The sequence below is a fragment of the Panthera pardus genome, unplaced genomic scaffold (assembly GCF_024362965.1).
Source record: "Panthera pardus isolate Hobbes unplaced genomic scaffold, ASM2436296v1 HiC_scaffold_21, whole genome shotgun sequence".
In the NCBI taxonomy this organism is placed as follows: Eukaryota; Metazoa; Chordata; class Mammalia; order Carnivora; family Felidae; genus Panthera; species Panthera pardus.
The window spans coordinates 60,499,252-60,513,279 of record NW_026526777.1 but is presented as its reverse complement, the minus strand read 5'-3'; the positions used below and the strand labels follow the sequence as shown (position 1 = coordinate 60,513,279).

At 39.5% G+C, this 14,028-nt stretch overlaps 1 protein-coding gene across 3 annotated transcripts in view; it reads left to right on the top strand.

Moving 5' to 3' along the window:
• Positions 1-13,052, top strand: part of MAEL (maelstrom spermatogenic transposon silencer) — a 38,489-nt gene extending 25,437 nt beyond the window's left edge. For 2 of the 3 annotated variants that reach the window (XM_019423432.2, XM_019423423.2), the window contains 4 exons: positions 6,953-7,015; positions 8,032-8,164; positions 11,849-11,924; positions 12,691-13,052. In XM_019423432.2, coding sequence (XP_019278977.2) covers positions 6,953-7,015; positions 8,032-8,164; positions 11,849-11,924; positions 12,691-12,887 — 469 coding nt within the window. In that variant the 3' untranslated portion in view covers positions 12,888-13,052. The remainder of the gene's footprint in view (positions 1-6,952; positions 7,016-8,031; positions 8,165-11,848; positions 11,925-12,690) is intronic. The other variant, XM_019423439.2, reaches the window with a different exon arrangement.
• Positions 13,053-14,028: the final 976 nt, after the last annotated feature.

The window sequence follows — 14,028 nt, the reverse complement described above, 5'->3', positions numbered from 1 at the left end:
ACGACATGAGTTAATGTGAAACACGTAACAGACCTATGTATTTATATGCTGGGGTATTAAAATACTTGTTTGCCACTAACACCCTTTATGCAAGTTTTTATGCTGGTTCTTGATGTCAGCAGAAAGTGTTCAGAGACAAACCAATACTTTTCTCAAATAAATCTTCAATTGGTTTATTGAATAAAATGGTTTGCAATTGTCATCAAAAACAACCAAACTTGTACATGTTCAGGCAATGCAACTATTTCTTAGACCAATAGCAATTGTAAAATACCTTCATTTGGAAGGTGCATTTCCACTTAAGTTAAAAAGTGAAAAATGCATGTTTTAAAATAGAAGAAACACAGTGGTGAGCTCAGTTGTGTAAGTGAAGCTACAACAAGAGTAGCTTTGGTGTATGACATTGGGGCCGGTGCCATGGGATTTTGTTAATGATGAAATTACTACATAATACTTTAAGCACTTTTGTAGTAAACTGCTTCGGATGGGATGAATTCTAATATACAGTATTTTTTAGACAGGAGATTGTGTTGTAGTAGTCAACAGAAACTACTGTTGGAATTTGTTAATATAAGCAGATAGGACTCCTTTCAAATGCTTCTTTTGAACTTCTTTTACATTAAAGTTTATAATAAATTTTTGATAAACGCCTCTAGCTTCAGGTAGATGAAATGGATAGGTATTGGTGAAACTGAGTACAGTTAGACAAAGTGAATATCAGAATCTCAAGAGGCTGTTGATGGCTATCCTGGAATTTTGAAGACCAGAATATTCATAACTTTTACAGATCTTCCATTCTCTTTGTTGCTTTTTGTCATAATTGTCCCTGAATTAATTCACTGTGTAATGACATCTGTTTGAAACGAGGTAGTTTTTAATCAATCAGCCAGTATTTATTGAGCATCTCCTCTGTCCCAGGCACTGTGCTGGAGGTTCAGTGGTGAACAAGATTTACGTGGTCTCTGCCTTCATGAGGCTAACGTTTTAATGGGAAAGAGAAACATACAGTAAATAATAAAATGGTAATTTTAGCTTGTGATCAGTGCAGAGAAGGAAATCAGTAGGATACTGTTCCTCTTCTTGCAGAGAAGACTAGGTAGAAAGACTGCTTTCTAGAATAGTCAAGAATATTTTTTTTTTAAAGATGTAATATTAAAACAGATCTGAAGCAAGAGAGAGATGCAGCCATGCAAAACTAGAAGGAAGAGCATCCTGGGCAGAGAGAGGCAAAGGCTTTGAGGTGAAAGCTTGGTGTTTACTGGAAATTGTTAGTGTGACGGAAAGTAGTAAGCACAGGAGAGAATGTCCAAGGTGAGGCCGAAGAAATAAGCAAGGACCACACACACTATAAGCCTTCTTAGCTACAGGAAGGAATTTTTTCCCCGTCCCTCCCCCCTTCCCTTCTGGCAACCATCCGATCTCTGTATGTAAGGGGTACAGGAAGGAATTTCACCAAACAGGGAATAAACAGAATTTGGTTAGGTTTCTAAAAGATCCTCTTGAGTTTTTAATGGATATATTGAAAGGAGGCAAGAAGGGAAGGAAACAGTCCATAACTGTTAAACCGTTTCTCTAGTCAAGGCAAGAAATGGCTTGGACCAGAGTAGTGACAGTAGAGATGGAGAGGAATAAGTAGATTTCATCTTGGTAAAAACCAGCAGACCTTCCCGATGGACTGGATACAGGAAGAGCCTGAAAAGAAATAAAGACAATACTCAGGTTTGTAGTATATATTTCAGAGTAGACAGGGAAGAGAGAGGAGCAAGTTTAGAATGTTTTGAGGCCCTGGTGAGGTAAGATCTAGAAATAACAAGCAAGCAGCTGGTCTTCCCAGCCTAGAACTCCGTGAAGAGATTTGGATGATGCCAGCATTCATCATTTCACTATGTGCCAGGCACTGTTCTGGGCACTGAAAATGCAACGAAGAGAGACCAGTTCTCTGCTTTAATGGATCTACTGCATATTGACGAGGTTACTTAGGCAGAGGGCAAAAAGAGAAGAAGACCAAGCACAGAACCCTAACAAGCTGTGGCATTTTAATACTGAGCAGAGGCTGACTTGTTGAGGTCTCTCTGCCTGCAGGTACTATCCTGTTACACATACTGTCACATTCATCATCAGTGCTGATTCAGCTTGAAGATATGAGGAAGATAAGTAGGATCCTAGATGCAGTAATTTCATAGATCTCATTGGGGTACTTGGTGGGGGAGGGATGTTTGTGTGCTTTTGTTCTCTGGATTTTCATTCTTTGGGGTTGTGACTTGTGGTGTTCCTGTCTTGATCTTTCTGTGTTGCAGGGTTTCTTTGAATGTCTGATTGTCTTTGGTTAGGTTCATATTTAGAAATGAGGCTGCAAAGCTGAGTGTTTAGTATTGTTCATTGGGGATTAACAACTAATTGGGCTTTACTCTAGGGGAAGCAGATAAGAGCTGGATGCTAAGTTGAGACAAAATCCTAAATGCCAGAATATTGAGGGCTTTGTCTTAAGATACTAGCATCCGTTCTTGCTGCCTAGTTCTCTAAGAAGAGTTTACTTCTTTGGTCAGGGAACTTAACCATTCTTTGTACAGAAGAAGTTCAGCCTCCTGGTCTTAACCTCTGCTGTCTGGCCAGGGACATGTCCATGGGTTCAGAGCGTCTCTAGAGTTCTGGCAGGCAGATTTGTATAGCTGGTTCTGTGGGGGCTGAAGGCTATGACTTCCTTCGTCTAGCTTCATCGGTTAGCACTCCTTCGTTTACTTTCCATATCCCACAGGTGTGTTACACTCTCTTCCATGGAAACCTCTTTCTGTTTTCTCCTTTCCTGTGGACCTCTACTATTTTTATTCTTTTGACTGTCATTTTGATAGGATTTTGGGAGCAAAAGGAGCTAAATTTATGCATTTTTAACCAGAAGCCCAGCAGATAGTAGTTTTAAGGGGTGTAGTTTTTTTTTTTTCTTTCAAGTAATAAATTTTTTTATTTTTTAATTTAAATCCAAGTTAGTTAACATACAGTATAATCATGATTTCAGGAATAGAATTTAGTGATTAATCACATACAACACCCAGTGCCAACAAGTGTCCTCCTCAATGCCCATTGCCCTGTTAGCCCATCCCCCTACCCAATACCCCTCCAGCAACCCTCAGTTTATTCTCTGTATTTAAGAGTCTCTTATGGTTTGTCTCCCTCTCTGTTTTTGTGTTATTTTTGCTTCCCTTCCCTTAGGTTCATCTGTTTTGTATCTTAAATTCCACATATGAGTGAAGTCATTTGATATTTGTCTTTCTCTGACTTTTATTTCGCTTAGCATAATACCCTCTAGTTCAAGGGCACCTGTGTGGCTCAGCCGGTTGAGTGTCCAACTTCGGCTCAGGCCATGATCTCACTGTTCATGGGTTCAAGCCCCGCATCTGGCTCTGTGCCGACAACTCGGAGCCTGGAGTCTGCTTCGGATTCTGTGTCTCCCTCTCTCTCTTCCAACCCTGCCCGCACTCTGTCTCTCTCAAAAATAAATAAACATTATAAAAATGTAAAAAAATACCCTCCAGTTTCATCCATGTTGTCCCAAATGGCTATCAAAAGGAATGAAATCTTGCTAAGTAATATTCCATTGTATACATACCACATCTTCTTTATCCATTCATCCATCGATGGACATTTGGGCTCTTTCCATACTTTGGCTATTGTTGATAGTGCTGCTATAAACATCCGGGTGCATGTGCCCTTAAGAGGTGAGCTTTTTATTTTGACATCATTTTAGAGTCATTTTTTCTTAGCCCAATTTTTTCAATTTTATTTTTTATTTTTTAAAATTTATATCCAAATTAGTTAGCATATAGTGCAACAATGATTTCATGAATAGATTCCTTAGTGCCTTAGTGCCCCTTTAGCCCATCCCCCCACCCACAACCCCTCCGGTAACCCTCAGTTTGTTCTCCATATTTATGAGTCTCTTCTGTTTTGTCCCCTTCCCTGTTTTTATATGATTTTTGTTTCCCTTCCCTTATGTTCATCTTTTTTGTCTCTTCAAGTCCTCATATGAGTGAAGTCATATGATTTTTGTCTTTCTCTGACTAATTTCACTTCGCATAATACCCTCCAGTTCCATCCACGTAGTTGCAAATGGCAAGATTTCATTCTTTTTGATTGCCGAGTAATACTCCATTGTATATATATATACCACATCTTCTTTATCCATTCACCCATCGACGGACATTTGGGTTCTTTCCATACTTTGGCTATTGTTGATAGTGCTGCTATAAACATGGGGGTGCATGTGTCCCTTTGAAACATCACACCTGTATCCCATGGATAAATGCCCAGTAGTGCAATTGGTGGGTTGTAGTGTAGATCTATTTTTAGCTTTTTGAGGAACCTTCATACTGTCTTCCAGAGTGGCTGCACCAGCTTGCATTCCCAAATTTTATTATTTTTTAATGTTTATTTTTGAGAGAGAGTGTGAGTGGAGAAGGGGCAGAGAGAGGGGGAGACAGAGGATCCCAAGCGGGGCTCCCCGCTGCCAGCAGCTAGCCCAAGAACTCACAAACTGAACTGTGAGATCATGACCTGAGCTGAAGTTGGAAGCTTAACCAACTGAGCCACCCAGGCGCCCTGAGTTTTTTATTTTTAACAAATATTTAGGTGGCTCTCATATATAAGGCCGAAGACTAGGGAAACACAGGAAAGAGTAACATGATTGTCCTTGCCTACAATGTCTCCTGTCTGACGAGCAATAAAGCGAAGTAAAGACAATGGAGTTGTATATGGTAATTTCTTATCACTTTTAAAAGTGTTTCCAAAGATAATGATACATCAGGGAGAAATCACTTCAGTGTGAGGGTTAAAAATAACGTGAAATACTTGATGGGGTAAATGTTGTATTTGGTTCTCCTGAAAAGATGAATAGAATTTCTGTGAGCAGAGATTTGGGTTGAAGGGAGGACCTTCCAAGAGAAGAAAATGACCTGAACAGTGACTCAAAGGAATGAAGCAGAGACTGTTTAAGAGAAACTAGTGAGTCAGTTTGACTAGCATATAGAGCCTCTATAGCAGCCTAGTTCTGAGCAGGGTGTAAAGACTGGGTCATCCTTGGAAAAGAGGAGGAATCTTAATCCTGAAAGAGGAGGAAAGGACATCATTGAGACCTTTTGAGACAGGAAAAGAGGATTGTCAAGGCCTTCATGCTACACGTCATTGGAGTGAATGAGATTGTGTTGGAACTCAGGAGTAAGGTTGCAGATTTACTCAAAAGACTGACTCCCTTGTGACCTTATGACTTTGGAGTGGAATTTCATAAATAAAAGAAACCCATCTAAGAGGTGTTCAAACTGGGGCTAGATTTGAGGCTGCAAAGTGAGTATTAATAGCTTAACAAAGTGGACAAAGCAGTTCTGATATTTGACAGAGTGAATCCTCCTTTACTAGAAAATACAGTCATTCTTAGGGGGGGTTGGTGGGATGATTTTGAGGAAGAGAATCCAGAAGAAAAAAATGAAAGAAAGAAAAATACCGTATGATTTCACTCATATGTGGAATTTAAGAAACAAAACAAATGATCATGGGAGGAAAAAAGACAAACCAAGAAAGAGTCTCTTAACTATAGAGAACACCAGAAGAGAATGGGGTGGAGAATGGCTTAAATAGGTGATGGGGATTAAGGAGTGCATTATGATGAGCGGTGATATATGGACGTGTTTAATCACTAAATTGTACACCTGAAACTAATATTATACTGTGTGTTAACTGGAATTCAAATTTTAAAAAGTATAAGTAAAAACATCAAAACAGTATCATTCTTAACAGTGTAACTATTAGATTTGGAGGCATTTTCCCCTGGGATCAGATTCCTATAGGTTTGTTCTTGGGTTCTTTGTTTTTAATCTTGGAATACATTGCTGGTTTTTCAATTGCTTTTATTTCAGATACAATCTACATGGAAATGTGTATAGGAGGTACTAAATTTGGGAGTTTAAGTTCCAGAAAAGGAGCAAAACTAACTGGAAATTTAAACATTACTTGATTCTGTGTGTCTGTGTAAGAACTTAGGCTGTTTCAACCTAAGCCTTCATTTTAGACCTAAGAGTTTTATGAATCCTATTTATTGAATCACTTTAGAATAGCAGTGGGAAATTCTTAATTTTATATTTAGTCTTCCATTCAGTTAAGTAACTCCAATTAAGTGCAGATAACTGACTTTTTACACTTAGTGTTTAGCATGTTTTTAGTAATTTTTAAGTGATTCTTGGTAGGTTCAGGCAAGCTTTTAATTACTCAAGTAGTAAGTACTCTTCTGAGTCTCAGTAAACTGTGCCTAGTGGAAAGATACGGGTTTATGGTGGCTGTCGTTGTAAAAATATGCTGTTCATCACTTTCTGTCCAGTATTATCTCCTGAGGTCCTCACTCAAACATCACCTTCTCAGTGGTACCTCTCCCGGCTGCCTTACCTAAAATGTCCCCTGTCTGCAACATTTCATATCATCTTTTTCATCTTTATTTGTTTCCTCCTTAGAACTTGTCTTGATCTGATTTATTGTGTATTATGCCTACATCTTTTTTGATCTGTCTTTCCTACTAGAAAGTAAGCTTTGTGTGATTAAGAGTTTCTGTGTTTCATTCAGTACTATATCCCCAGTGCCAAGAACAATATCTGGTAAATAGTATGCACTTAGTAAACGGTTGTCAAATATGGTAACCGTGGTCACTAATGTGTCTCTGTAACACTCATTTTATTCCAAGGTAGAGTTTACCGGTTATGTGTAGTTTATGAATTTGCATCAGAGGAGATACATTAAAAAAAAACATTTTCTAAAAAAATCTCTTTTTTGTTTGTTAAATGTTAAATCTTTGAGTAAGGATGTTAGTTTTTCTTAAATGATTTTAACTAAGTAAGTTAGAAGTCTGGCCCATAAAAACCCTTAAACAGTGCTACTGCTGTTAAGGATATTAAAGTCCTTTTTCTTTTTTGTACAGGTGCAAGTGGCATGAAGAAAACGATATTCTCTTCTGTGCTTTAGCTGTTTGCAAGAAAATTGCGTAAGTTGGAGAAAGGAATTTCTTTCTAATGCTGTATTCTGCATTGAATTCTTAGCCATTTTGCTCGCTGTTGCTTTCACCAATGGGGTTAAACACTGTTCACTTCTATTTCCATAATTCTCTTTTTAAAAAAATGGTTGGGTTTCGTGTGTGTGTGTGTGTGTGTGTGTGTGTGTGTGTGTGTGTGTGTGTGTGTGTGTTTCATGTTAACTGTTACTATTCTGCACGTGTGACACTTGTTTGGGAGAGTTAACCACCTGAGCGATTTGGGTGAACCTTCAGAAGCATTTATTGAAAATTTTCATTATAGGAGAGTGAAGTTCCCTACCATCATTAACAACAGCACCTCCTTGTTAAGGTGCTCAAAAAAGACCCTTTTCTTCTCATTTTTAAAAGTGTCTCAAAAGAGAGCGAGAGTGAGCAGGGGTGGGGCAGAGAGAGAAAGGGAGAATCTCAAGCAGGCTCCAGGTGGTCAGCACAGAGCCCGGTGTGGGGGCTTGAACTCACGAACTGTGAGATCAGGACCTGAGCCAAAATCAAGAGTCGGATGCTTAGCCAGCTGAGCCACCCAGACAGCCTGCTTCTCATTCTGTAGTGAAAACACCTGGAGCCTCAGCTCTCTGGGTGCTCTGGTGGTCCCTTTACATGGCTGGTGGCATTGGTTTTGAGGATAGATAAGTGTTTTTAAAGTTGTAGCCTAATTTCTGTTGCTGCCCTCTCCTTGCCTTAAACATTTGAGAATTCTAGTAATCTTTACTCCCATCCATGTTTCCTTATAATGAACCTGAAATTTTATCTGGTAATCAGTGGAGTATTGCTTACTAGTAATGACCAGTTTATTGTATGTATTGCTACCCATTCCCATTTCTTCTCTGAATCTCTAAATTCCTGCCCCCCCCAATTTAGAATGGTATATCTTACATGCTTTTTCTTTATATTAGAAATTTTAAAAATCTGAATGCTTTTAGAATGAATTAGATCAGATTCTGATAATGAGCTTTTATTTCCTTTTAAAGGTACTGCATCAGTAATTCTCTGGCCACTCTCTTTGGAATCCAGCTTACAGAAACTCATGTACCACTTCAAGATTATGAGGCCAGCAACAGTGTGACACCCAAAATGGTTGTATTGGATGCAGGGCGTTACCAGGTAAGGAGCTGACTTTTAGGAGCTCCTGGTCTCTTTGTGCTACTCCATGTGGTCCTGGCCAACAACAGCTAAAGATCGGGACTTTGGTTCTCTTTTTCGTAAAACATTTTTTAAAAATCCTTTGTGGAATGTCAGACGCTTCTTAATCCAATTGGACCCAGTTGCATAAATCTTTTTTCTTCTATATTTTCCTACTATGTTTAACAGAGTTTTAAGAAAATCAAAATTAGCAATGGACTAGTCTATACAAATCATATCCAAAGTTCATTCCAAAAATTAAGTGTCTAAATGTAGATAATATAAATATTTAAAATATTTACTTCAAAAATATATAAGACCTGATTTAGGATTTGATTAAAAGCTGTCTAATTTCCCTACCACCTTTCTTCCCTCCTTGCAATTTATTTACTAGTAGTCCTCTATATACTTGTAATAGCATAGCAGTTAAGAGTATACACTGTGGAGTTAGAATTCCTGAATTGCATTTCAGGCCTGCTACATGCAGTCTGTGTGTCTTTAGGCAAGTTATTTGAATTCTCTGTGCTGATTCCTTATCTGTGAAACAAGAATAATAATAAGGGCTAGTAGTTGCAGGATTAAATGCAACTGTGTATGAAAGTGCCAAGAACTCTGCCTATAGGAACATAGTACATAATAAATGTTGTTGTCACTTGAAAATAGTTCATAAAACAGTGAAAAGGGAACCCCCAAAATAGAATGAACTATTGTTACAGTCAAGGATTAGGATCTCACAAGTATTAATTAGCGAAAGAAGCAGTCTCAAAATATTATATGACATTCTTTAAAAGACCAAACAATAATGATAAAGAACATATCCAGAGTTCCCAGGGGCTTGGGCTGCCTGTGAGGGGACAGCACGAGGGAAGTTTTTGAGGTGATAGAATGGCTCTGTACCCTGACTGCAGTAGTGGTTTCACAGATCTCTTCATGTGGTAAAATTTGTAGAGGTGTACCCCCCAAAACAAGTCCATCTTAGTGTATGATAATTTAAAAAAGAGAGGGTGCTAAATGGCTCAGTGGGTTAAGCGTCTGACTCTTGATTTCGGCTCAGCTCATGATCTCACAGGTTCGTGAGATAAAGCCCCGCTTCAGGCTCTGCACTGACAGTGCGGAGCCTGCTTGGGACTCTCTGTTTCTCTCTGCCCCTCCATCACTCGTGCATGTGTGCACACTTCCTTGCTCTCTCTCAAAATAAATGCGCATTTTAAAAAATAAAACCGAGGATATCCCAGAGGTCTCTGTATATTCTTCAAGCAAGACTTTTCTTTCTCCTGTTAACTCTCAACCCAGTGATTTATCATCCAGTACCTATTTTGTGTCCTTCCGGGGACATTAGGCAATGTTTGCAGACGTTCTTGGTTATCCCAGCGGGAGAAGGGGTGCTACTGGCATCAAGTGGGTAGAGGCCAGACGTCCTACGATGCACAGGACAGCCTCCCACAGCAAATGTCAGTAACGCCCAGGTTGAGAAACCTTACCTTCTTATCCCGTCATCACCGTGTTGAGACTGCCAGAATTAATCTCTGTATGTTCCCCTTCATTTTTTACATCACTCACTACAGAAACTCAGGATACCTAAATTCTCCCTCATCTCCCAGACTCTTCTTGTTTGGCTGTGTTTCCCGGCCCCTCCCAACTCCTGGAAAACTTTTCCGTGGGTCTCTCAACCTTAGTTATCAGCAAAATCTCAAATATCTTCAATCTTTTCTTGGGAAGATCTGTTTATCTTCTGTGTTCTAACTAAAATTTGGCTGTCCTCTAAAGATACTGCTTCCCTATTAATCCTATCAAATCGTACCCTCGTGAGGCACCTGGGTGGCTCAGTCAGTTAAGCGTCTGACTTTGGTTCAGGTCATGGCCTCACAGTTCGTGAGTTCGAGCCCTGTGTCAGGCTCTGTGCTGACAGCTCAGAGCCTGGAGCCTTCTTCGGATTCTGTGTCTCCCTCTCTTTCTGCCCCTCCCCAGCTTGTGCGTGCTTGCTTGCTCTCTCTCTCTCTCAAAAATAAACACTAAAAAAAATTTTTTTTAAATGGTGTCACCTTTTTTTCCCCTCATTTATCATGGGCTTAGATTTGAGATAGTTTTCCTTGTTTACCATTGTCTCTTATAGGCCTGTTCCTATCTTCTCCCTAAAATCCTTAGACTTTGGATCTCCTGCCATAAAGGCTCTAGCGCCTGATAACCACATCGTGGAGTCAGTAGGCCCCTGAGTGGCATGTCCTCATTCCTAGAGCAACACTGAGCCATGTTATCAGACAGGATTCCTGCCAGAATTCTTGAGGTCAGCTTCCACATAGATAATCCAAGTGCCTGACCTCTCAGTTCTTTGACTTCCCTTTCTCCGGCTGTCCTGTTTCCCACTATCCTGTCCTAGACCTTGGTGGTACCACTGGCACATACGCAGTGCTACAGCCTCTCCTGAACCTCCCTCACCCCTGCCCTTGACCTCCTTCCTTCCCAGCTTAGATCTCTGGATCTGTTTCCACTCACTTGCAACTTCAACTTCATTGACCCTCCCTTTTTTTTTTTTTTTTTTGTATCATACTTGATTGATAAACACTACCCTGACTGAATCTAACTCTTCCCTATTCTATTCCTATACTCCTGAAGCTAAATGAGACTGAAAAGAAACTGCCATACTGACTGATCTAATCACTACCAACTTCAAGTGAGCCCTTAGTGTTACCTGTCGGCTGTCCATTTCTCCCCCTCTCCTAGAGCTTTTTCTCACCCCCTTTCTTTTTTTTTGCTTTTTATTTTTTTTTAATGTTTATTTTTGAGAGAGAGAGGATGAGCGGGGGAGGAGCAGAGAGAGAGGAAGACACACAATTCAAAGCAGGCTCCAGGCTCCGAGCTGTCAGCACAGAGCCCGATGCGGGGCTCGAACCCACGAGCTGTGAGACCATGACCTGAGCCGAATCGGACGCTTAACTGACTGAGCCCCCCAGGCGCACCTTTCTCCCCTTCTTTCACTTCAGACTTCAACCGCCTCATCCCTCATTCATCCTTGTTTGAGCTGATGCCCTTGCCTCCTACTTCCCTGAGAAAATAGAAGCAATCAGAAGAGGTTTTTACACAGTCCTACCACTGCATCTGCCATGTACTCTTTGACTCCTGTTTTAATGCATGAATTGTCTGTGTTCCTGCTTAAGACCAATCCTTCCATTTATGTTTTAGATCTTATCCTCTTACCTGCTCAAAGAGAGGTGGCTCCAATAACTTACTTCTCTTTCCCGCATCATCAGGGTCTCTCTCTGTTCTGAATCACCAGGAAACATGCTATAGTCTGTTTTTAAAATTAATGTTTACTTATTTTGATGGCAAGCGAGCATGAGCAGGGGAGGGGCAGAGAGAGAAGGAAGGAGAGAATCCCAGGCAGAGCCCCACATGGGAGCTGAAATCAAGAGCCAGACACTTACCTGGACTGAGCCACCCAGGTGCCCTGTAATCTCATCTTTAAAAATAAAAACCCTCTCTTGACCCCGTAATTCCCCTCCAGACACTACCCTCTGTTCCTTTTACAGCAGTCTCTTCAAAAGTTGATCAGACATTGTAAAAGTGGGTGTTTGTATTTTATAAACAGTAATTTGAAATTGAAGTAGGTGATCCAATAATTGATAAGAAAACAATTTTTTCCCTTGTATTTTTCTTTGTTACTTATAGAAGCTAAGAGTTGAGAGTCCAGGATTTTCTCATTTCAACGCTTCTAATCAGGAACAAAGGTCACACACACCCACTGGTAAGCATCTTCTAAGAATGTACCTCAGGAAGTATTGGGCCTAAAGCTTATTCAGATTCTAGGGTATGGTACTTATTAAACAGATGCTCTAAATTAGTTTTAGGTTGGGGCGCCTGGGTGGCTCAGTCGGTTGAGCATCCGACTTCGGCTCAGGTCATGATCTCACAGTCTGTGAGTTCGAGCCCTGCATCGGGCTCTGTGCTGATGGCTCAGAGCCTGAGCCTGTTTCCGATTCTGTGTCTCCCTCTCTCTCTCTCTGCCCCTTCCCTGCTCATGTTCTGTCTCTCTCTGTCTCAAAAATAAATAAAAACATTAAGAAAAAAAATTAGTTTTAGATTATGAGGATCTTATTGAATTGGGAATTTTATTTGATATTACCACCTTAAACAATTTCAATATGTATATTTTTGTATCACTTTAATTTAGTCTTCTGATTTTTGTTCAAGGCATTTAAAATAAAGCCTTTTATTCCTGTAGCAGCTGTAGTTTTGTAGTTCTGTGATGTCTTTGGGCAGATAGGAAAATTTTAAAGCTAGTGACATGAAATTTCAAGTGGTGCCTGAAGAACTTCAATTAAGGTTTCTGGGGCTAAAAGCAGAAAGAAATATTCTTGTTCAGGCTTCTGCCTTTATTCTGAGAATCTGTTTTCCTTTACTAAGAATCTCTGTCCTATTCATGAAAGGCCTAAAATAGGATAAGAGTTAATCGAGGCATCTCTAATTAATAAAACGATAAAATTGCTACATTTCTTTTCTTGTATTTCCAGTATCCTTAGGTGACTGTCCATCTGGGGTGAAAATTTCTGGCCAAAACAGCAGTGTTCGGGGAAGAGGGATTACGCGCTTACTAGAGAGCATCTCCAATTCCTCCAGCAATATCCACAAATTCTCCAACTGTGAGACATCACTCTCACCTTACATGTCCCAGAAAGATGGATACAAATCTTTCTCTTCCTTATCTTAATGATGGTACTTTTTTCAATTTCTGGAAAAATTACAAGCCCAACTTCCCTTCTGACTAGTCATGTTAAACAGATCACATCAATGATAAATGTCACTACTGTAAAAACTACTTAATTTGTAAGGAAATTCTGTTTCATAGATTAAAAATAATTGTGGTTGGAGAAGATCTTGGCATTTTTGCTTTTATTTTTTTCTTAGGGCTTGTTCTGCTTCCTGACTGTATGGTGTGAACGCCATTAAAGTTTGAGTCCTTTACAAACAAAACTGGCATTTCAGAGTTGTGCTTTTTGGGAATGTTTTGATAATCTTTTCCTCTACAATAAAGGTACTGAATATCTGTTATAAAATTTTTTCAAATAGTGTTAATCTGTTTCTTCCCATTATGAGATGTGGAACCTTATTTAAGTACCTACTTTATGGACATATCTGTTATCTATCATCTTGGGAAATCCTTATAACCATTTTGAGAAAGGAGATTACCTCCATTTTACACACACACACACACACACACACACAGGACTCAGAGATCCAGGTCACATTCAGGAGTAACTGTAACTGACTCCAAGGACTGTTTCTCATATACGGCATTGTCTTCTACTTCCTTTTCATCTATTTTTGATACCAGATCTTTTAACAAGAAAAAACTCATACAGTGTAAGTTTATATTGCGTTTTCTACTAGAAGATTTTTTAAAAAATCTTACATCCAAGCTTTGAAAACCTATCTTTCTTCAAAATCAACATGACAGTAATTGGGTTGGCTGGGGAGATGAAGGGAAGGCCTAAAATTATAATTCCGATCCGTGGCTTTAGGTGCCCAAGTCCTGTTCTATGCCATCTGCATTTAATCTTGTATTAATTATTCAACTTATATTTTAAAAATTTTGTAGCTTGTGCTGCACTTTTGTAGTATACATGTCAGATAAACCAAAACAAGAAGTTCCAGAAATTTAGGTTAGAAGAATGGCTGATCTTTCTCTTCAGAAACCCCCCAAATCTCATTAGTAAAATTCAAACTCCTGTCTCCCACTTCTTTTCAAAATTCTCTTGAAAGCAAATTTGAGGTATTAACTACCCTTCGGGAAGACTTGAGGAGTGATTGGGATAATCAAAGTTATCCTGGTTGAAAGTGATTTCTGCTCC